The sequence below is a fragment of the Macrotis lagotis genome, chromosome 8 (assembly GCF_037893015.1).
Source record: "Macrotis lagotis isolate mMagLag1 chromosome 8, bilby.v1.9.chrom.fasta, whole genome shotgun sequence".
NCBI classification, from domain to species: Eukaryota; Metazoa; Chordata; class Mammalia; order Peramelemorphia; family Peramelidae; genus Macrotis; species Macrotis lagotis.
In genome coordinates, this window is record NC_133665.1 from 108,650,595 (window position 1) to 108,675,367 (window position 24,773).

Here is a 24,773-nt window from a genome sequence, read left to right on the forward strand (position 1 = left end):
ATCTATCTCTTATACTTTGTTTTTCTTCCTTAAAGATATGATTTCTCTCTCATTACATTCAATTTGGATCAATGTATACCATGGAAACAATGTAAAGACTAACAAATTGCCTTCTGTGAGGGGTGGGGGGAGGGAAGCAAGATTAAGGGAAAAATTGTAAAACTCAAAATAAATAAAATCTTTAAAAAGTAAAAAAGATAAAGAAAACCCAAATCCTTCAAAAAAAGAAATTTAAATAGCATCCACTTCATTGGATTTTTAGATAACTTTTAAACTTGTAGTGTATTAGATAGATTTTCAATGGAGAATTTTTAGGAAAAAGGATGAGAACAAGAATGAGAAAGCATGACTAGGTTATATAATCTGTACTGCTGGGAAGAATACTCATGGTGATTTTATCAAAGTATAAATGCAGAAAGAAGTGTATGTTCAGGGCTCTTATCCATTCTTAGGCTATTCACACTGCAGAGGAAATGGAGTGCCCAGAGTTACCTGTCTCTTCCTTCCCATTATGGTTTTCCCAACAAGTTTGTCCCAGAGTCTTCTGAAACACACCCTGGTGGGCCATTGTATTCACAGTGAGAAGGGAGGTGGGTGAACACATTAGTAGGTACCTACCTAAGTGAGTTTTAGATTATTTGTTCTACTCATTTCCTTCAATTAGCAAAGATCATTGAGGGAGTACTATGTTTGTAGATCAATCTGGGTGGGTGTGTTTATGTGTATGTGTGTGTGTGTGTGTGTGTGTGTGTTAATAGGACCTTTTCCTTAATCTCTAATCATCTCTAATCTTAATCTCTAATAATAGATAAGCAAATTTAATTTTAGCAGCTTAGTTTTTAGAGAGCATGAAGGAGGATCTTGACCAGCCTTAGTGTTAATAAAATATTAGAATGGAAGAAAAAATATAGTAAGGAGTAATTTACAAAGAACTCTAAAGCCCATCCAGCGCTATTGACAATGCTTTGCATTAAGAAACTTGAGATTTTCTGAGACAAATGCAAATAAATCCCTTAGTTCATCCTTTTGGATTTACAGTCTTCTTTGTTCTGAGTATGTGTTCATACAACACACTCAATATAACCCATGCAAGATGCCCACTTTATCAATTCCTACTATATAGCATATTTGGGAATTACTAGTTAAATCCAACTAATTCCCTTGGAAAAGACTTTGGAGCCTTTAATTCCAAGAATATGAAGCAAAGTCATTCATACCACAAGTAAGATGGTTATAGGGAAGGAGACAGTCCAAGGAGAAAGAAGACTCAGGCAAAGGAGTATGCCATGGAACACAATCAGAGTTGTTGGTGTAAAATGAAGCCAGAAAGAACAAGGTTGTCACCTCTTTTTGATTTTCAGGTATTTGAAGGCAATTTTCATCTTCCCTCCAAGGTAACAGCCCTAATGCCTTCACTTGATGCTCATGTGGCGTGGTAGACAGGCCTTTCACCATTCTAGTTGCCCCAATTTTGCCCCAGTTAATTGCTTTAGATTTTTTGATCATCAAATCACATGATTTATTCTAAAGATCTTGCTATCCACTAAAATCCTCAAATATTTTTCAGATCAATTGTCTCACCAGGTGCTTCTAGAATCAATTCCTTGGCACCAAGTGTAAGACTTTCTATGTAGCCATATTAAATTTCATCATAGTACATTCAACCCAATTTTCTAAACAGGATTTTGAATCTGAATTTAATCAAGTAGGTTAACTATTCCTCCTGATGATGTGTCATTTGAACCCTTTCCTCCAGACTGAACCCTCACTTCTGACAAAGACAAGCAAAAACATCCATTATAAGGCTCAGATCTGAGAACGTATGTTATACTTTGTCTTTACTTGTTCTCTAGGATCTTCCTTTGTTTTTTTTTAATTTATTAATTTATTTTTTATTCTCATTTTGTACAAATGTTTTTCTTTACATTAATAAAATATACTTGTTTACAAGTAAACAAAATACCCCTCCCCCCATGAATATAGATAGACTTACTTGGGCAAAAAAGTAAAGGGGGGAGAAAAAAATTAAAATTAAAAAAAATAATAGTAATAATTGTAGGTATGGCCAGATGGCACAATGGACAAAGCACCAGCCCTGGAGCCACGAGCACCCGAGTCCATATCCAGCCTCGTAAACCCAATAATCACCCAGCCATGTGACATGCAAGCCACCTGATCCCCACTGCCCTGCAAAAACCAAAAAGAAGGGGAAAAAAAGACCCCAAATAAAATAAAATAGTAATAATAATAATAGGGGTGGCTGGGTGGCAGAGGAGCATTGGCCCTTGAGCCAGGAGCACCTGGTTCCGAATCCGGCCCCAAACACCCCAAGATCACCCCACTATGTGGCCCCAGGCAGGCCACCCAGCCCCACTTGCCCTGCACCCTCCCCCAAATAATAATAACAAAAAATGTGTTTCAGTCTTTGTTCCAACACCATCAACTCTGTCGTGAGTGGATCACATTATTTATGATAAGTCCATCACAAAAGTTACTTCCATATTTTTCCAACATTGCCATTGCTGATCACAACTCCCTCCTTTCTTATTTCTCCACTACCATGTACTATATTTTCTCTCTCCCTTCACTCTGACTCTGCTGTAGGGTTGCTGAGTGGCGCAGCAGACAGATCCCTGGTCCTGGGGCCAAGAAGCCCTGAGCCCCCATACCACCCCTTAGGCCCAGAATCCACCTGGCCCTATGGTCCTGGGCAGGCCATCCAATCCCAACCCCTTACAAGAAGTAAAAAAGAAAATGTGTTATATCTGACCACTGTCCCCCCATGGTCCATCCTCTCCTCCTTTATTCACATCCCCACCCCTTCCCCCTGCTCCCCCCCTCCTTCTTACTCCAGTTGTCTATATCCCATTGAGTACATTTGCTGTTTCCTCTCCTAGCCATCTCTGATGAGAGCAAAGGTTCCCTCATTCCCCCTTGCCTCCCCCCTTCCATATCATTGCAATAGCTCATTGTAATAGAAAAAAAATCTTATTATGTGAAATATCTTGGACTATTCCCCCTCTCCTTTTTCTTTCTCCCATTCCATTTCCCTTTTTTTCTATTGACTCCATTTTTACACCATATTTTATCTTCGAATTCAGCTTTCTCCTGTGCTTCAACTATAAAAGCTCCCTCTACCTGCTCTATTAACTGAGATGGTTCATATGAATATTATCAGTATCATTTTTCTATACATGCAGTTCATCCTCATTAAGTCCCTCATATTTCCCCCCTCTCCTCCAGTCTCCATGCTTCACCTGAGTTCTGTATCTGAAGATCAAACCTTCTGTTCAGCTCTAGCCATTCCAAAAGGAACCTTTGAAATTCCCCTGGTTCATTGAAAGTCCATCTTTTTCCCCTGGAAGAGGACATTCAGCCTTGCTGGGTAGTTCATTCTTGGCTGCATTCTAAGCTCTTTTGCCTTCCAGTATATTGTATTCCAAGCCCTATGAGCTTCCAATGTAGCTGCTGCTAAGTCCTGTGTGATCCTGACTGCAGCTCCACGATATTTGAACTGTGTCCTTCTGGCTGCTTGTAATATTTTCTCTTTGACTTGGGAGTTCTGGAACTTGGCTATAATATTCCTGGGGGTTGGTTTTTTGGGATCTCTTTCTCGGGGGGATCGGTGGATTCTCTCCATTTCTATTTGCCCTCTGCTTCTAGAATATCAGGGCAATTTTCCTGTAGTAATTCTTTGAAAATGATGTCAAGGCTCTTTTCCTGATCATGACTTTCAGGTATTCCAATAATTTTCAAATTATCTTTCCTAAGTCTGTTTTCCATATCAGTTGTTTTTTCAATGAGATATTTCACATTTTCTTCTAATTTTTCATTTTTTTTTTTGGTTTTGAAGTATTGATTCCTGATTTCTGGTAAATTCATCAATCTCCCTGAATTCTATTCTTTGTCTGAAGGATTTGTTCTCCTCAGAGAGTTTTCTTATCTCTTTTTTCCATCTGGCCAGTTTTGCTTTTTAAAGCATTCTTCTCCTTAATAACTTTTTGAACTGTTTTATCCATTTGACCTAAGCTGTTTTTTAGCATGCTATTTTCTTCAGCATTTTTTTGGATTTCCTTGACTAAGCTGCTGACTTCATTTTCATGTTTTTCCTGCATCTCTCTCCTTTCTTTTCCCAGTTTTTCTTCCAACTCCCTCATTTGATTTTCAAAGTCTTTTTTGAGCCCTGTCATAGCCTGAGCCCAATTTCTGTTTTTCTTGGAGTCTTTAGTTGCAGGAGCTTGTGCTTCCTCATCTTCAGACTGAGTATTTTGATCCTTCTTGGGCTCATTTGCAAAATATTTCTCAATGGTCTTCCTCTTGTTTCTTTGTTCATTTTCCCAGCCTAAGCCTGTTTTTTGGGGGGTGCTTCCTGAGCTTTTGGGACACTCCCACAAGGGTCTCAGTGTGTGAGGTTCTATCCTCCCTCCTGGTCTGTGAATGACCATAAGCGCCCCCCTCTGCCACAGGGCTGAGGTGGGGGGGCCCTGCTGTTCTATGGGGGGGCCTAGACTGGGATCAGGATCTGAATGTGGTCAGAGCCCCAGAGTCCTGTTCCAGGGACAGAGGACAGAGCTCTTGCAGTCTCTCTTCACTCCCCTCCCTCAGCTCAATGGGCTCATGCCCTGGGGGCTCCTGCTTACCAGCTCCACCTGCTTCTGTTTCCTGGTCTGGGCTGCAGAAAGACCAAGCTGCTCCCTGTGTGCCCTGAGTGCTGGGCTCCACGTGCTTGCTCTAGCAGAGGTCCCCCGCTGTTCCCCCACTTTGTGCCAGTGCTCCCCGGGGTGCAGCTCAGGAGACTCCCCCGCTGCTGTGAGCTGAGGTTCCCAGCACCCTGGGGCTGCCTCCAGGAGGCTGAAGTTCTTTGGCTCTGGTGGGCCACCCCTCTGGCGGGCCACCCCTCCGCCCCGGGGACCAGAGCCTTTCTGCTCTTTTCCAGGTTACCTTGAGTAGGAGAACTGCCTCACTGGGTCCCTTTGTGGATTCTGTCTCTCGAAAGTTTAGTTAGAGTCCTTAGTTTATGAGTTTTTATCAGATTGCTCCTAAGACTCGATCCCTTCATGTAGCCATCTTCCCTTTGTTTTTTTAGTTCCTTAGACTTCTTCTTTTTAGATAACTGAGAATGTTGTTCTGCTAGTCATTCTTCATAATTTATATAAATCTTCCTATATTTCTCTGAATTCCTTAAATATCTCATTTCCTATAGCACAATATTCCATTATTTTCACATGATACAGTTTTTCCTACTCTTCAGTTAATGGACAGCCACTTTATTTCTATTCCACCATAGTAGAGAATGCTTTGCTATGTTTTGTATAGTGAATACTGCTACAAATCTTTTTGTTTATGTTGGATCTTTGTTTTGGTCTTTGACTTCCATGAAATGGGTTCCCAGAGGGCTATCACTGGATCCACAGTATAACAGTTCAGTCATTTTTCTTACATCTGGAACTTTTCAAGGTAGCCATCTGTTTTAAATATACATTCTAGAATTTTCCCAGAAATGGAAGTCAAGTCACTGGTCTACAGATAGCAAGTTGCCATTTTCTTTTCTATTTTGGAAAAATTTATCTTCCCCAATTCTGTGGTACCTTTCCCCCTTGAGCTTTCAAAGGTTATTGGAGTGGTTCAGAAATCACATTCATCACTTCTTTCAATATCTAAGGCTGTAGTTCATTTGGGGCCAAGTGACTTGAATTCATCAAGAACAATTAAGTCTTCTCTCACCATCTCTTGGCTTATCTTGAATATTAACTTAGTATTCAGCATTTCTGTCTTTTCTTGCAGAGGCCAGTCTCCTTGGCAGAGAAAACAGAAACAAAATAATTTGGTAGCTCTGTCTTTGCTTTGTCATGGGTCATCGTCCTTATCCTCTCTGAAGTGAACTGCTTTTTTGTTTAAAAACCCTCACCACCTTTTTATTGCGTTTTGTGATCTGGTTCATTCTGAACTTTAGCACTTCTGACTCCCTTCTCGATCATCAGCTATCAGAAGAAATGGTTACTTCCCCTCACTCAAGTTCTAATTATTGCCACTCCAGTGACCAGTTTCTCCCATTTGATGAGTATCAGTTCCAGAACAGAATTAATCCTTGTTGATTCTTTTTGAAAGATAACATTATGATTAAGGAAATTTACTTAAGGCAAACTTCTCTGAGCCTCAGTTTCTCCAACTGTAAAATGAGGGTATTGTGCTGGATAATATCAAAGGTTCATATTTCTGTGATCCTAAAGGTTATAAAAGTTATTATCTCCTCTGCTTTTGGCAGTGAAATAGTACCAGAATATAATTCAGTTGTTGAGGTTTCCCAATACTACTGTATCATATGTTTGACTCAGACTTATGATCTGTTTTCTCAGGCTTTTTATTTAGTTCCATTTTTTGTCCAGGTAGTCTGTAAGCATACTTGGATGACAGTATTATTTTTATTGATTCTTCCATTGATATTTTTAAATCTCTCTTAATAAAAACAAGAATTTCCATAAAAAAATAGAAATCAGATGATTGTACATGAAACTACAAATCTATCATGTACAACTTGCTATTCCTTTTAAATATATAATAAAGTTATTGTGTAACTTTTTTCCTTCCCCCCCACCCAGAGATGGCTACATAGAAATACGTATATTTATCAGTTCTTTCTCTGGATGTAGATAGCATTTTACTTCATATTTCCTTTGTAGTTGTAGTTTATAGTAGTCAAAATGACTTAGTTGCTCAAAGTTTTCTTAAAATATGACACTAATTCACTGTAGGTGAATTGTGAACTGATTAAACCATTACACCCAAAGTTATCGAACTGCCCTCATCTTTTGACCTAGCAATACCACTAGTAGGTCTATTTCTCAAGATAATTAGGAGAAAAGTAGCTCTCTGATATGACAAAGAATTAGAATTTTCTAGGAGGTGCATACTAAGAATGACAAACAAGCTGGGGTGTATGATTGTGATGGAAAACTATTGTATTATAAGAAATGATGAGCTCAGTGATCTCAGAAAAACATTGATAGACTTACATGAGGCAATGAAGAGTAAAATGAGTAGAATCAAGAGAACATCGGGGGGCAGCTAGGTGGCATAGTGGATAAAGCACTGGCCTTGGAGTCAGGAGTACCTGGGTTCAAATCCGGTCTCAGACACTTAATAATTACCTAGCTGTGTGGCCTTGGGCAAGCCACTTAACCCCATTTGCCTTGCAAAAAAAAAAAACCCTAAAAAAAAAGAGAGAGAGAACATTGGTCTTCATCCAAATGGTCTCTACACAGCTTTCCCCCTTAGCTTTCCTGATTTCTTCATAAAGACATTCCTTCCTAATATGCAATTCTTTCCACTTTTATTATCCTTTTTCCTTTGAATAAAATACAGTCATCCAGCGCAACATTCTAAACAGATTTTTTTTAAGGTTTTTGCAAGGCAATGGGGTTAAGTGGCTTGCCCAAAGTCACACAGCTAGGTAATTATTAAGTGTCTGAGACCGGATTTGAACTCAGGTACTCTTAACTCCAGGGCCAGTGGTCTATCCGCTGTGCCACCTAGCCACCCACAGCCACATTCTAATCATAAGTTTCTCCTTCCTTAGTGAAAACTTATTAAAATCAAATTTTGCCACTTTATATTAGTATTGCTAATCCATCTTGTTTGTTGCCTAAACTTTATGTAATTGTCCATAAACATTTGAGGTCATGAATTTTACTGCTGGTTCTGTTCTTGTGTGAACTTCTGGGTATCTGAATAACTATTCTTCTATGTATGGATCCATGGTATAACCCTAACCCTAACCCTAACCCATGGTATAACAGTTCAGTCATTTTTCTTACAGAACTCCAAATTGATAGCTGGAACTTTTCAAGGTAGCCATCTGTTTTGAATATACATTCTAGAATTTTCTCTTTTTGATATATGTGCAAATGTAACTTGGTGAATATATGTAGGCATTTTTCTCCCTTTCCTATCTTTTTTAGTTTAAATTTCCTTTGATAGAATTTGTGAGACAACAGGCAAATACCTTCTCATCAGCCTCTGTTAGGTACACTCCATTGCTGCCTGCAGTCAAATCATTCCTTTATTTTAAGTCATGGTTCAGAAATCCAAATCTAATTCTTGGATTCCATTTTTTTTAAACAACCCTTCATTTGTCTTCTGTATTCTCTTCTGTATCCTTTGCCTTCGATGTGATGAAAATATCAATTATGTCCTTTATGGGTATGGTTTTAAAGACTACTGACAGAGCTGGTAGAAATAATAAGATTGCACTTGAGTTTTAGAACTTCTTCTGCCTCTTGACTAAAAAGTAGTCTGAGAAAAAGGAAGAGTCCATATGGAAGAGTATCATGTAGCTAGTATTCCACACCCTCTTTTCCTTGGCCCACATATAGCTAGTAGAGTAGCCTAGCTCATTGATCCACAACTAATATTTTAACCCCAACACTTAGATGTCCCTCCATAATTGCCAGACTACCTTTATAATTCCTCTTTCAACTTCATTGCAAACCTTTATGTGCCCATTAGACAAAAAAAAGAGAGAACAAAAACAGTGTTATAATAAGGCATCTAACTTCTTTACTATTTAAACTCTTCAGGTGGAGAAGCCATTTATAACTAATAAAAAGTATCATTCACAAACCATGTAAGTGAGCAGCCTTCAATAAAAATGCTCTTGGCAAGAGACCGGGATATTTGTATGATATTCTAACTATTTAACAAGTACTTACATAATTGTTCTCGTGGTTTGTCTCCCAGTGTTTACCATTGTCTGTAAATTCTACTTCTAGCTTGAGATGAAACTAAAGAATACTCCATACTGTATGCCATTGATCTGCCGATGGAAAAACCAGCACTAAGCTATCTTGTACAAATGTATAATGTAAAAGACTCATTGGGTCAATGAGTCTGGGGACATTTGAAACTAATTTTGATGTCTTTATATATTCTCCCTCTGTTTGTATTTTCCCCCTTTTCCCCCCTTTATCCATATTCCCTAGTATTTTTTTTCTGAATACCACCCCCTTCAGTGTGTTTGCCCTCCTATATCACACTCTCCCCTTTCTTTCCCCTTTCCCTTTTTCCCCTTTTCCCTTCTCTTCCTTTTGTTATTCCCCTTTTTTCCCCCACTCCCCTTCCCTTTCTCTGTCCCCCTCCCCTTTTCCCCTTTTAATACCTTGAAAGGTTAGATGTTTTATAAGTTAACTGAGTATTTGTAGGTTGACTTTAAGCCAAGTCTGATGAGAAGAAGATTCAGGTGTTTCTCATCTGTTCCCTTCTTCCCCTCTATTACCATAGGGTTTTTTGTACCTCTTAGTGTAATGAGATTTACCCCATTCACTCCCCTCCCTCCTCCAGTCTCTTTCCTGTCCCCCTTTTTAAGGAGGTAGTGTTTTTTAGATCATTCTATATAAGTCATAGAAAATTCTGAGTGTCTGTTCCTTCTAATTCAGTATATTCTATCAAATAGAGTCAAAATTCCTGAGAGTTATTGGGGTCTTTCTCCCAAGTGGGGTTAAAGCCAGTTACATCTCTTTAGATAGCAGTCTTATGGATAGGTCATGAATGTCCATCATTTCTGGCTAGGTATATTCTCTTTGTTAGAGTTACAGTTCTCAAGATTTATGAGAAGCTTTTACCCCCCATGCTGGGATATAGCCAGTTTCAACTTACTGGATTGCATTTTTTTTCTTTTACTGCCACCCCCTTTTTTTTTTTACCTTTTCATGTGTCTCTTGAACCTCCTGTTTGATGTCCAAATTTTCTGTTTAGCTCTGGTCTTTTCATCAGAAATTTTTGGAATTCTTCCATTTCGTTAAATGTCCATCTTTTTCCCTGGAAGAGAAGGCTCAGCTTTGCAGGAAAGTAGATTCTTGGCTGCATTCCAAGCTCCCTTGCTCTTTGAAATATCTTGTTCCAGGCCCTTTGATCCCTTAAAGTTGATGCAGCCAGGTCCTGCGTGATCCTTACTGTGGCTCCTTGATATTTAAATTGTTTCTTTCTGGCTGCTTGCAGGATTTTCTCTTTTATCTGATAGTTCTGGAGTTTGGCCACAACATTCCTTGGAGTTTTCATTTTAGGATCCTTTTCTGGTGGGGATCGATGTATTCTTTCAATAACTACTTTGCCCTCCGGTTCCATGATATCAGGGCAGTTTTCCATCACTAGATCCTGTAATATTAAGTCCAGGCTTTTTTTTCCTCTTCAGTGTTTTCAGGAAGTCCTGTAATTTTCAGGTTGTCCCTCCTCGATCTATTCTTGAGGTCAGTGGTTTTGTTGATGAGGTATTTTACATTTGCTTCTATTTTTTCTATTTTTTTATTTTGTTTAACTGACTTGCTATCTCATGGAGTCATTAGTTTCTGTAGACTCCATTCTTTTTTTTTGGGGGGGGGGGAGTTTACCTTTTGCAACTCCTTTTCCAATTGGTCAATTCTACTTTTGAAAGAGCTTTCCATTTGACCAATTGAGGTTTTGAGAGAATTAATTTCTTTTTTGCATTTGCCCATTTGAAGATCTGAGAGATTTATTCTCATTTTGTATTTGTCCAATTGTACTTTCTAAGGTTTTGTTTTCTTGTTGCAAGGTATTGATTGTCTCTCCCAAATTTTTAAGCTCCTTCCTTATTTCTTCAAGGAAGTCTTTCTGTGCTGAAGACCAGATTGTATTCTCCTCAGAGGTTCCAGGTCTCTGAGTTAGGGTCTTTCCCTTCCAAGAATTTTTCTATGGATCCACCTTTCCGCTGACCCTTCTTCATTTTGCTAAGACCTGAGTTGGGGGGGCTGGTTCACAGGGGCCTGGGATCGCTAAAGGCTTTACTCACTGCGTGCAGTTCCTCTGGCTGGCCAGTAGGAGGTGCTGGTTGCTTTCTCTGGAGTGTATGTGACCTTGATTGAGGCCTCCTCCCTTTGCTTGAAGGGAGGGGTTGGAGCTATTGAATTCTTTTGCCTTCAATCAATGGTGGGCTTTACCCTGGCCTGAGGTCATTCCTCAGCTGGGCTGGTTCTTCTGCTCACACACCTGGGCCTGAGGCAGAAGTAGTTCGCATTTGTTTGTTAGGGAAGAAGTCTGAGTTGTAATGGGACTTAGACCAGAGGAGCCCAGGGATGGTGTCCAAAGCCTTCCTGCTCCAGAACTCTCCCCCCAGCCCTGTCTGGGATCTCCTGGGGGACAACTCCAACACCAGTGCCTCTGCTTCCCCTCCGACTCATGCCCCTGGCTGTCTAGTCTCAGGGCTGATCCAGCAGGTCCGGCACTTGGACCCTCAGACTCCTGGCTCCAATTCCACTGTTAATCTGGCTGATCCAGGGCTGATCTTCCCTCTGAGCCCAGACTCACCTGCCCGAATTCGGCCAAAGGTGCTGCTGAGACAAATCCTGAGGTAGATGTTCTTTCTCCTCGCTTTCCTTTCTGGGTTTTGTGGGCCAGATTTCTTTTAAGAGGTTTGTTTCATGTGATAGATGGGGAAGAGATCAGGAGACTTTAGAACTGTGCCTGTCTTCTTTCCGCCATCTTGGCCAGAAGTCGATGTCTTTATATCTTCTCTAACTAGCTGTGTAATTTTTTGCCATAGGACAAATTTCTTCAAAGAATAGAAATTGTGATGGATTTGTGGGGGATTTGACCCTAAATTAAGTACTTAGTGTTTTCCTTCTCCTTGATGCTATTGCAAAAAAGTATGAGAAAGAGAAAACTGAGGGGAAATTTCAAGGTGTATTTCTAGTACTAAGAAAGAGGGAACCCAGGCTCCAATAAGAAGGATGGAAATAGAACCAAGCACCACTTACTGAAACAGGTTTGCTACTTTTTTTCCTGGTCTTGTTACCATAACAACATGCAGTCCCATTGCCTGCCTCTTCTTGATAGTATGTGGCATTCCCTACAAGGCTCCTGAAGTAGGAGTTTTTAGAAAGCCCCTTTTTGTGCTTCTTTTTCCCCAAATAATGACTTATGAAATCTGAATAAGTTAACAAAATGCACCATAGGCCTTGATTTTCTACTTGGTGATATATGGCTCTTATTAGAGGAAAGACATCATTACTTACATGCTAATCCTGGAAAAGAAATACTTAACACTTTACATTTAGATTTGGAGTCAATTATCTGGAAAATGGGAGTTGTCTTTCTTGATATAGTTCCCTGTGGTCCTAAGGCCATCTTCCTGTTTATCTTTCAGAGCTGGGAATTTGGGATTCCATTGTGCCGGGAGCTTGCATGTCAATATGAAAGTCTCTATGATTACCAGAGCCTTAGCTGGATCCGGGTAAGTGGAGAATACATATCTTCCCCTCCTCTCAACCATAAACACAGGCTTCTGGAAAAGTACCACAATCCTAGGCAGTTTTAGAAATTTTTTATCAATGGTTTTCCAGTCAAATAATCTCAAAGCTATTTTACTGAACATTTTCTATGTATCTAGCCCCATGTTATCACAAACTATGAAAGAAACAGCAGAGGAGGAGAAGAGATAAGATTACCACACGGTTAAAAAAACTGAGTCAGCAATATAAGACAGAATGCAACTAAAATCCAAATTGCAATATAGGCTCCAAATCCAATAGGACTTCAGACAAGGGAGAGAACAGCATGGACAGGAATGGATGAGAATGGATTTATATACAAGGTATATAGCATCACTTAATATGTCAATGGACCTTTAAGAATACCTTCTTCTGTGGCGTAGTGGATAAAGCACCGGCCTTGAAGTCAGAAGTACCTGGGTTCAAATCGGTCTCAGACACTTAATAATTACCTAGCTGTGTGGCCTTGGGCAAGCCACTTAACCCCATTTGCCTTGCAAAAACCTAAATAAAAAAAAGAATACCTTCTTCAGCTGGCCATTTTCAAGGAAAGAAATTTGAGAAACTGAATGTTATAACAAAAAGAGCCAAATTTGGGTTTGGGATCCAAGAAATGAAGTCCAAAATCTGCTTAATTATTATTATTTATGGTTATGATTATTAAGAGATAACATGGAAGAGTGCATTGAGGGCTAATTCCAAAGCCAAGTTCTGACACATCCTGCCTGCGTGGTCCTGGCAGTGCCTGGAACATCTCTCTGTGACTATTAAATTGTAGAGTAGCCACTGATCTATATTGGTAGGAGCAATTCCCTGACTAAATGTTCCAAGCACCAATGAAGTCAGAGATTCAGACCGTGAAAAAAAAAATCGTCTTAATCATTTCATTCATACACTTGTCAAGTATAAAGACTAATCCTCAACAACAGAAGATAATTTCTCCCTTGGAGTTCCTTATACCAGTAAAATCACTAGCAATCCTGATCCCAATCCACTACTTTGCAAATATATTTAAAAGACACATAGAAAATGGGAATCACTTCTCTCACAGCTATGTTTAACAAATAGAGAGCTTAGGGGCAACTAGATGGCATAGAGTGGATAGAGCATCAGCCCTGGAATCAGGAGGACCTGAGTTCAAATTTGGCCTCAGACACTTAATAACTATCTAGCTGTGTGAAGTTGGGCATCTTTACCCCAATTGCCTTGCCAAAAAAACCCCCCAAAAATAAATATAGAACTTATATCAGATTGCTTTTTGTCAGGGGGGAGGGAGAAAGGATAAAAATTGTAAAAGCCAAAACTTTGCAAAAAATGATTGCTTAAAAACTACTATTACATGTAGTTGGAAAAACAAATAAATAAAATTAAATTTTAAAAAAGAAATGGGAATCAGAGAAGATTAACTGCTGATTAGAATGGATGGATAGATGAATTGTGATAAGGGATGACAGTAAGGAAGCAGTACAAAACTCTTAATTAACTCTTGTTTCTATCTTCTCTAACAAGAATAATAAAAAAAAAAGGACAGGAAAAATGGACATTAGTGTTTTGGAATCTAAGAAGCACACTGTTATTAATTTTTTCAATGCTTCTTGACTCCATTCAGGGTTTTCTTCTCCAGCTCATTTTACAGATGAGAAACTAAGGCAAATAGGGTTAAGTGATTTGCCCAGGGTCACAAGCTAGTATGTATCTGAGGCTGGATTTGAACTCAGATCTTCTTGACTCCAGGCCCAGCATTTTATCCACTGTGCCTCAAGATAAATAGGGAGATAATAAGAAAGTATCTAGTTACTCTTAGAGAGTTCAAGTTATCAAACCAGAAGAATTACATCCTACAGTACTGACAAGTCTGGCTAATATGATTACTGAACCACTGCCCTTGATCTTTTTTACATAGCACAGGAGAGGTGCTCCAAGATGAATACAAGAGTAAATGCCCCCATTTTGAAGAAAAAAAAGGATGTAAGAAAAAACTGTATAGTCTCCAACTATAGACCAGTTCAGTTTGATTTCAATCTTTTCTCTCCCACCACCAACCCCAAAGAAAAGTGTGGTTAATTAACTTCCAGGAAATCAAAAGATGAGCACAAGATTTCACATCACTTTATCAACTTCAACAATATTAACAATAGTTCACATTTCTGTAGGACTTTGAGGTTTACAAAATTTGCATCCAAAATCTCATTTGGTCTTCACAACAACTCTATGAGGTGGATATTTTCATGATTCCTATTTTACAAATGAAGGAACTGACTGCTCAGGGTCACTCAGCTAGTAAGTGAGGTGAGATTCAAATTCAGGTGCTATTAACCCCAAATGCAATACTAACCATCATACCAGGACATGCAATCCTAACCTCATTGATTTTTTTGGTAGGGTTTCTGCACCAAGAGGTCTGGAGGATTCTGTAGATAAGAGTTTACCTAAGACTTCAGCAAAACATTTGGCAAAGCCCTTTAAGCTTTTGTGACAAGAATGCAGTGCCTCAGGAATCTATGCTTGACCCAGTGTTGTTTAATAGTTTTTCCAAAGATTTTAGTCAATGCATAGGGAACACACATTTCCAATTTGCAGATGGCACAAAATTAAGAGGAGACAGCAACCACACTAAATGACAAAATCAGGATCCGTAAAGATCTTAACCAGCATGTTGACTAAATTTAATAAGATGAAATCTAAAAGGGATAAATGTAAATTCTCAAACTTATAAAGCAGGCTGTTTTTATTCATATGCAAAATAAGAAGATGGATAAATGCTGTATAGAAGTTCATCTGAAAAAGATTTGGAAGTTTTAGTAGATTACAAGTTGAATTTTATTTTGCAGTTATAGGCAAAATAGTTAACATGACCTTAAGTAACACTTTTATAGAGAAATAAACTGAGACCCAGAGAAGGCAGGCAACTTCCCAAAGTCACACAGCTAGTAAATGGCCAAGAAGGCTTTTGAAATTCTGGGACTCTTCTTCTAGTTCAGTATTCTGTCCTCCATACTTTCTGTCCTCCATACTAGGCTGCTTGTCCTTTCCCTCATCTCGGTACAGAGAGGACTGCAGGCTTGATCCCTGGTATATATTTTCAAACATGGTCGTGAGGTTGACTAAGTTTGCTTCATTGTACTTGTCAAAGAGGACCATTTACTAGTGAGGGAATGTATACTAGCAAATGACTATGGTAAGGAGTACAGAAAATGACTATGTCCAAAAAAGTCATCAATCAAACTTTATCTTAAACTTGGAAATGATATAGAGGAATTTTCAAATGCCCCAAACCTTGTTCCTCTCCTGGAAGCCCAAACTGTTTAATTATTCTTTGCACAAACAGGAGTAATTTCCCTTCTTTTTGAGGCCTAAAGTGGATGAATTGTTTTCTAATTGTTAACACAAGCACATTAAATGATCAGCAAACTTCAGATGATTTCTTTAGCATACTCAAATTGTTGTGTCAGTTAACTTTTCTTCCAGTCAGACATCCCAGACCTATGCATTGATCCAAGGTATTCAGAGGCAGAGTTTATTCATTTGCCCCATTGTGGTATGGAAGGTGACCCTGGGTTCTTGAAGGCTATGCCTTGTAGACTATAGAAGATCAGGGTCAACCAGTCAGGAAAGTCTTCAGGTTTGGACTCAAGGTCTGTAAGAGACTACCAGTTTGTCTATAGGACGATGAATTTGGGGGCTGAAACAACTACCTACTAAGTCACCCAAAAAGTTACGATCTAAATTAATGGAAGAAGTAACCCTCAACAAAAATACAGCTCTTTGAAGTTGAAGTAAATGATTCACTTCTTTGTGGGGCCTACCAAATGTAGGCCAGCAGAAGCCAAGAATGGACTCATAGCCACTTACAGGTTGGCCTGCCTTTCGAGGTTAGCATCAGGCCCTGGGATTTCCTTTATAGAAAGGACCAGTTTAAACAGTGAATTCAGATTTAGTCTTGAAGACCTGGAGACTTGGTGATGCAGAAGGAACTGTGATTTTGACACGTGTTGTCTTCCAGCATAGCTGGGGTTAGTTTCCCTGGACCTGAAACTAGGACAACTGATAGCTAAGATTGGATCACCTCTCCCACCACTTTGGTGAACAGAAATGCTATAAATTATGGTACATAAATCAACCATTTGAGGTTAAAAACAGCCCTCCCCTAAGGCTAGGAATAACTTCATCAGGTATACAAGCTATTCTCATCCCCATTCCCATGGAGTACAAATGAAGACTGAGCAGCTTAGATACATTTCAAAGGAGAGGAAGGCAAATAACTCCCCCTCACTGCCAGCCTGAGTGAGTGCTGCAGCAGGATAAGGGTTTATATATATATACATATATATATATATATATGTATGTATGTATGTATGTATATGTATATATACATATATGTGTGCATATATATACATATATATATATGAGAATAGAAGTCCACATTTGGATTTTTGTAGAGAAAGTCATTCTAAACTAGCTATCAAATAATTTCTGCTTCTGTTCCCTGGTACTGTTTTTTTCCTCCTTATTGGCTGAGCTGTGAGTAGTCAAGGACCAAGAAGGATAGGAATGACTTCATCTAAGACTATGGTTGACTTCTGTTCTACTACCCCAAAGAGAAAAGCCTTTGATTAAAAATACAATAAAAATGTGAGCTATTGTTCTATGTGAACTGTGACTATATCAAGAATTTTATGCTGTAAAAACTGGTTGTACACCAAGATTTGGAAACTCACAGTTTGTTAAGTATATGTGCAGCTCATTAATTTTCCTTCACAGAAAATGGAAGCAACTTACTATGATAACATCATGGAACAGCAACGTCTGGAGCCTGAGTTCTTCAGAGTTGGTTTCTATGGAAGAAAGTTCCCCTTCTTCCTCCGGGTGAGTAAATATCATTAAAATTTGAAAGTATTCCCCACTAGTTTTATTAAAACACAGATATTATTGAGCCTTGTATTCTACTTTATTGCTTCTCCTAGTAAATTCTGCTAGGCAGTTGCTTAGAAAGCATCAGAATGACTGAAAGCTCTGTGGAGCCTTCTCCACCCAGCTTGCTACTCTCATACTTTGTTGCTTTAACATTTTGCACTTTTTGGTTGCTGTTAGGAATTTACAAAGGTTGTTATATCACCAAATCAACAAATTCTGGGAGGCAGGTTTTAAATTATTGAAGAAGTACATGGTAATCATCTAACATCCAAACTTGGAAAACCTTCCAGGGTTTGTGAGTTTTGAACCCTTTTTTTAAAAAGATAAAAATGCAGTACTTTCAATTAATTAGTTTATAAGAACAACTTCTTTAAATAAGCAAAGATGGAAATCCACTAGTCAAATTTCAACAAAAACTTTTGTATAGGGGACTATGCCAATAATTTACTAAGCATAATTAATGCTATATGTCTTCCATTGGCATCTGCGTAGCTTTGGAAAGTGTTTTTAAGTACTAAAATTAAAGTTATTAAAATACTAAATTATAAACCTGAATGTAGACAAGACCTTAAAATCACTGTATCTTAAAGTGTAAATCAAGAATTTCTAAAATAATGAAGCATATATAGTCACAGATGGTTAAGGAGGTAAAATTGCTTAGTGGAGGAAGAGGTGGTTTTGAAACTTGGAAAACCTGTTTCTGACACCTCTAGGCTGTATGACCCTGGGCAACTCATCCTCTTGATGCTCTAGGCAATTCTCCAAGATGATGTTGCCAAAAAAAATGTTGCTAACTTGCATTGGTAGAGAGAATTTCTTTATAAAAGAGTTCCCTGTACCAATGTAATCACATATTCTGGCTGTATTTTTACTGCAATTCAGTCACATGAGACAGCTAATAGGTGGCACCATTTTAGCATAGAGTGTTGGGGCTGGAGTCAGAAAGATTTATCATCCCAAGTTCAAATCTTGCCTCAGATGCTTGCTAGCTCTGTGACCCTGGATAAGTCACATAATCCTTTTTGCCTCCATTTTCTCATCTGTACATGAGAAGGAGAAGAAAATGGTAAACCAATCCAACATCTCTGCCAACCCCACAAGGGATCATGGAGAGTTAGATAAAACTGAAATGACTGAACAACAATTCATTCAGTAGTTCTCACATATGCATATGTGTATAATAAATTTGAGTTTATTCATTGTAATTACTATTATTGCAAATGCTATACCTAATAGCAGTGCAAATATAAACTTTATACATGTACATTTATTAGAGGTACATACTCAAAAATATTTTATTGATGAAAGTGTACAATCAGGGATGTGCTGGCAAAGGTTTAACAACCAGACTTTCTGGAAAAGAAAAAAGTGTGTGTATTTATATGTATATATGTATGTATGTATGTATGTATGTATGTATAATACACTTAGAAGTTTAATTTCCATTATTAATATTTTCTTAAGACTAAACAATCAATAAAACAAAAAAGGAAGCCCTGACCTGTAGTAAAAACTAATTTTGATGGGTAAACTCTCACACTGAAAAATATAGCAATTCCACTTAGATCCTGCTTCAGCACCACCTATGAGTGAGCAATTAAGTTTGAAGACTAGGAGACAGCCTGGAACAGGTTCTCAGAGGCCCCTGTTATGATGCCACATTGGCATCAGAGCTACACCTGAAGACTGAATTAGTCCCACTGACTTCAAGTTCAAGCTTTCCTCTTTCAGATCAAGTTCTCTGTCCATGATGGGGAGATTTCCCGTGACTGAGAAATTCAATCAGGAATTATCCCATCTAGGAATTTGTATTTTTGGTTTGTATTTTATAGGGGAATAGTTTCAGTCAATGAGCAAGAGTATTTATTGGTAATAAGAGGTTTTCTGAATGCCCAGTGAAGCTGGTCTTTTGTTAGCCATAATTCTTGCTATGATTCCAAAAGTCAGTGCAACCCACATTTCTTGGATGGCTAACTAGAGGTAGGGTTAACATGGCTATTGGTGCTATTGACAGGACAGCCAGCACATCGTCTTATTTGTAATTCCCAGTAATGCTCTAATTATATTCCACAGCGTGTTTCTAATAGCGGAGCAGTCAGGAATTAATAAAGTAACCTCCTCCAGAGAACTTAACCTTCCCCTTTCATTCTAATGACCATCATGAATAAAAATTCCTGAAATGGTCTATTTAGTTGTAAGCATCAGAATAGATCATATGATAACAATGGAGATGGAGACCAGTGAAAAGGAAGATTAAGTGAAGATGCAAGAAGTTTACTCATGTGGGTTATCTTGTTTTCTGTTTTTTTTTTCTTGCAAATGTACCTATTTAGGACTTATTTCTCCATGTTAGTGCCACAACCTATGCACTAGCAACAAATTTTACTTGGCCATTTCAAGGCTGTGATGTCATCTGTTTCTCAGCCTGGCTTCCATACCACTCAGGCTTCCATAAGTGGGACAAATCCATTTTTCAGAGCTTGTTTAATTTTATGAAGTGCAGACCCCAAGGGCAGGATCTGGCTTATGTTATCTGTAAACTACTCTCAGTGGATTTTTTTAAATGAGGATATGCAGGTCTGATTTGAGAGAATCCATACCTGATGAAGCCACTTCAGATTCTCTCAGCAAATGGTGTCAGAAGATTCAGGCTCCCAACAGACCCTCTCCAGATCAAAAAAGCTAGAGATTGTATAGGGCATATACATTTCCCTGGTTTCAATACACTCTGATTCTTCCATTTCACCAGTTTCTAGGATTGATGTTACAGCATAGGAAATATGTCACACTGAGAACATATTTTCTGCTTTTTGAATCTGCAGTGAAAACAGCAGCACTTGCTCAGATTTGTCTGCCTATGAGGCACTGGTGCTCTCTAGAGTGTGGAAATATGACTGATGGTTCCAAGATTAGGAAATGTACCCTCCTACTTCTCATACATTACCCAAGGAGCCTTGGTTGGTCCATCACCATCACTGGGACAGCCATAGCCCATTATTTTAGCATCCTCAGTTTTGGTTCCTACAAACTATATGCCTCCCTTATCTTCATAAAGACATTTATCTTTTCATCTAGAAATAGAGAAAAGCATCTTTCCTTTTGAAGAGAGCAAGGGAGGGAATTTCTGTTAATCTAATTTAGCAGCATTAAAGTGTGCCTACTGAAGGGTTAGAATGCATCTGTGATGTGAATGACTATGAAAGGATTGACTCTGTACAACTTCCTTAGCTTCCAGTTCCAGAAGGGATCAGAGATGCAGTCAAGCAAAAACCTTATTATGAAATTTACTGTTCACATGTTCCAGTGATAAATTGAGGCTGCTTTTCTCCCTGACCTCATCATTTTCCCCTTCTTTCTTATTCCATTCTAACCATTTTAGTCATCTAGTCCAGCCTTTTCAATATTCTTCCTTTTCTCTGAGTGAAAATGACAAATGTTTGGAAATTCTGCCCTGTCAAGGTTAAGAATATCACAAGGGAACATCTTCTAAAGGCTGGGTTGAGAAATGTCTTTTATAAAATATTTGCCAAGATTCTAGATTAAGATCTGGTTGGTCCCAAACTTAGCAGAATCTCTCCTGTATTGGGTAGCCTTCTGGAAGGAGTGACTTAATTAAGAGATTGTTAAGATGCCTCACCATATATTAGGAAAAACATTGACAAATTGGAGTACATTCTGAGTAGGGTGACCAAGTTGAAATAGGCTAGATTATGACCTGAAGAATAATAGAAAATTCTTAATGTCTCTCCTAAAGGATATAATGGTTTCTGAAAACTTTCATGTGGAAAAGAGATTAGATTTCTTTTATTTGGACCCAGAAGGCACATCTAGGAGTAAAGAATAGAAGTTGGAGATATAAACTTATGCTTCATATGAGGAAAAATGTCCAAAAGTAGATTGGACTGCCCCAGAAATAGTAAGATATCTTCAGGGGAAATCTGGATTACCACTGTCAGTTTTTGTAAGAAGGGATGTGTATATGACTACAGGTTGAACTGAATGACCCCTCATCTCCCTACTGGTTCTCTCTCCTTGTTGCGATATGACCTTGGAAACACATTCCTTGATCCCACAGAGATCCCTACTGAACCATTTTCCTAAGATTCTAAGGAGAAAGAGCTTCTCAGTTGTTTATCTTTCAAAATGATCAAGATGAAATTGCCTGAAAACAAGGATCCCTCGATAGAATCCAAGGCCAAAAGAAGCATTTGTTAAAACAGTGATGGTTTGTTCATTGAGTTACTCATTTGTTAAGTACCCTATGTTTTATGCTCAGCTCTGAGGGGAAAAGAGATGAAAAAAACATAGTAATGTCTTCAAGGAGCTTGCAATATGGTAGAGCAAACAAAACCAAAAAAACAGAAAAGAGGTACAAAGTGTTGGGAAATGTGGGATGGGCTGGTGTGGGGTAGGGAGAGCTCAGAATAAGAAATCAAGATCTGATGGGAGGATCAAGAAAAGTCTCATGACTGATGCTGCGTGAAGGGAAGATGAACGACTATAATGGACAATGCCATCTATATCCAGAGGGAAAGACCTGTAAAGTCTGAATGCAAAGGCAAGCATACTGTGTTCACTTTTTAAAACTTCTTTTATATTGTTTCTTTCTCTCTCATGTTTCTCTCCTTAGTTCTAATTCTTTTTTCACAACCTGACTAATATGGAAATATGTTAAACACAATTGTACATATACAATCTATGTCATAATGTTTGCTTCCATGAGGAGAGGGGAGGGAAGAAAAGATGGTAGAACTCAAAAGGTTGCAAAAGTCTGAATGTTGAAAACTATATTTGCATGTAATTGGGGGAAAAGGCTTTATATTAAAAAAGAACCCATGTCCTCTGACTTCCCCCAAAAAAAGCCTCATGGAGAAGATGGCATTTGAAAAAAGCCTTGGATAATAGAAGAGAAGAGCTAGGAAGAGCATCCCAGGAAAAGAGAGGGACATGACCAAATTATGGAGGCAGAAAGCTACTCATATTTGTTATTTGTTCTGTCATTTCAGTCATGTCCGACTCTTAATGACCCATTTGCTGTTTCCTTCTCAAGCTCATTTTATAGATGAGAAAACTGAGGCAAACATGGTTAAGTAACTGCTCAGGGTCACACAACCAGTAAGTGTCTAAGGCTGGATTTGAATTCAGGAAGATGAGTCTTCCTGATTCAAGACAAGTGCTGTGTCTACTAGGCCACCTAGAATGTGTTCAGGAAATGACAATTAGTCCATTTTTGACTGAAGAAAAATAGCATATGTGTAACCAGCAGCAATGTGAAAGAATCACAGCATTTGTAGCTAGACAACCCAGGCTCAAATCCCACACCTGCCACTTAGTACCTGTGTAACATTCTGCAAGCCATGAGATTTCTGTGGGCCTTTTCTTTGTCTGTATAATGATGGCATCAGACTAGATGGTCTCTTTGATCCCTTTAGACTCTAGATCTGTAAGGTTTAGGGAGGGAATTGTGTGAGATACTGATCCATTTCTCTACTAATGAAAGGTTTCAGGATGAAAGGAATCACTTCAGAGAAGCAAAAAGACTTATGCCTGTACTTTTTTATAGAATAAGGAGTATGTCTGTCGGGGTCATGACTACGAGAGGCTGGAAGCCTTTCAACAGAGGATGCTGAGCGAGTTCCCTCATGCCATTGCAATGCAGCATCCTAACCACCCAGATGACTCCATCTTGCAATGTGATGCCCAGTGTATCCTTTGAAAACAAGAATAAAATGTTGCTCTTAGTTCTTGAGAGACCAGGGTTTAGTTCTATCTTCTGTTGAGTTTTGTTGATCTTGCACAAGTTTTCAGCCCCTGTACCTATATTATTGAACTTCTCCTTTAACACAATTATTGTCCCAAGCTGAAGAGATGTCAACACTACCTTAGCGTAAGGTAGCTGCTCAACATCAGGAAATGATTGTTGGCATGGCTGGGACAAAGAAACTTGGCCCAGGCTGCTTGGCTTTTACCTGTATGACTGACCAGTCACTCATTTCATAACACTGTGTGTTTTTAAGTTATCCTCCAGGTTGTCCAGGAGAACCATCCAGGAGAGACCACTTTGCAATGGATCCCACCATTGTATTCTCCAACAAATTATTCTCCTCCCACTCCTTTTCAAGGCAGATTGGTAGTGGTGGGGTTCTTTCCCTATGGTGAAAATCTTCGGTATGAATGAACATACAGCAGACACAGTAGCACTGCTTAGCAGCCTCTGTGGAGAGAGCCATATGGCAGTTGATAAAATTGTGGCAGGTTTTTTCCAGAGAAGGCAGGGCAAGTGTCCTCCCATCTGGTATTTTACCAGCAAGGACTCCAAACAGTATTTTGCTTTAAGGTTGCTTGCCAGTAAAAACAGTTTATCAACAATTGAAAAGAAGGCCTACTCTGTTTCCTCTCTTCCATGTTGCACTTATCTACATTCTCTCCTCTTCCCTCTTAAAATAACCTGGAAAGTATATGACCATTATTAATCTGAGTGAACTGAGTGGTCACTAGATACATTGCTCTAGGTCTAGTTCATCATATCAAAGTTCCCAAGAACATAATAGCTTTGGGCAGCGGTCATTGGTTCTTGCCACTCTTGAGGCTTTTCTCCACATAGACTGGAGGAAAGAGCATGGAGAGCAAGGGAAATAACCTCCTTTACCTTCCTACTTTTTATTGTGACAAAAAGAAGTAGCCCAGACTAAACACCCCTGAATCTTACTTCTTTCAAAAGTTTTTCTCTGGAAAAATTTATATTTTCTTGAACTTCACCCTTCTCAGATTTGCAGATCTATGCAGTGACACCAATTCCAGATTATGTGGATGTCCTTCAGATGGATCGAGTACCTGATCGAATCAAAAGCTTTTATCGTGTCAACAATGTTAAGAAGTTCCGATATGACCGACCTTTCCATAAAGGTCCAAAGGACAAAGACAATGAATTCAAGGTAGGAAGGGTCAGGAACAAGGTCAGAAGTTTGGAGGATGTATTCAAAGGCTATTCAAATAGATCACCAGGGGCAATCCCCAGGTTTTCAAGTGATTGATAGCCCTCAGACTCCTTGGTAAAGATTACTAACATGGATGTGATTTCATTTGCTTAAGGACAGGGTGTTCCATCTGCCTCTCTGCCACTGTCCTTCCTCTATCCTCTGCAGAGTCTGTGGATTGAGCGTACCACTCTGACCTTGACCCACAGTTTACCTGGAATCTCTCGATGGTTTGAAGTGGAGAGAAGAGAACTGGTAAATGATGTGTTGTTATGGCTGGCCTTCATTAGGCGATGCAGCTTTGTCCCAAGCATTACTTCTAGCTTGTTGAAGCAAATTGTTTTATATTAAACAAATGTAATTCAGGGATAAGAAATAATGATGGTGAATTGATATGTCTGCTTATGCTAAGTTTTCATTTAAAAAGGCTTACTTGCAAGTTCCTACAAATTGAAAGGGAAAAGTGGTTAGTATTTGTGGATGTTGATGCCATAATGTTCCAGAAATAATTCCAGATTTAGATGCTTAAATGCAAATTTTGCCAAAAATTGTGACTTTAAAGGCAAATACAACCATTCAATTTGCTCCTCAGTACCACCTAGAC

General features: G+C 38.9%; 1 protein-coding gene across 6 annotated transcripts in view; it reads left to right on the top strand.

The window, feature by feature from the left end:
• The window catches only part of DOCK3 (dedicator of cytokinesis 3), a 496,213-nt gene that overhangs the window by 438,078 nt on the left and 33,362 nt on the right, over positions 1-24,773 (top strand). For all 6 annotated transcript variants that reach the window (XM_074198056.1, XM_074198051.1, XM_074198054.1 and 3 more), the window contains 5 exons: positions 12,155-12,241; positions 17,040-17,144; positions 22,756-22,897; positions 23,961-24,127; positions 24,338-24,424. In XM_074198056.1, coding sequence (XP_074054157.1) covers positions 12,155-12,241; positions 17,040-17,144; positions 22,756-22,897; positions 23,961-24,127; positions 24,338-24,424 — 588 coding nt within the window. The remainder of the gene's footprint in view (positions 1-12,154; positions 12,242-17,039; positions 17,145-22,755; positions 22,898-23,960; positions 24,128-24,337; positions 24,425-24,773) is intronic.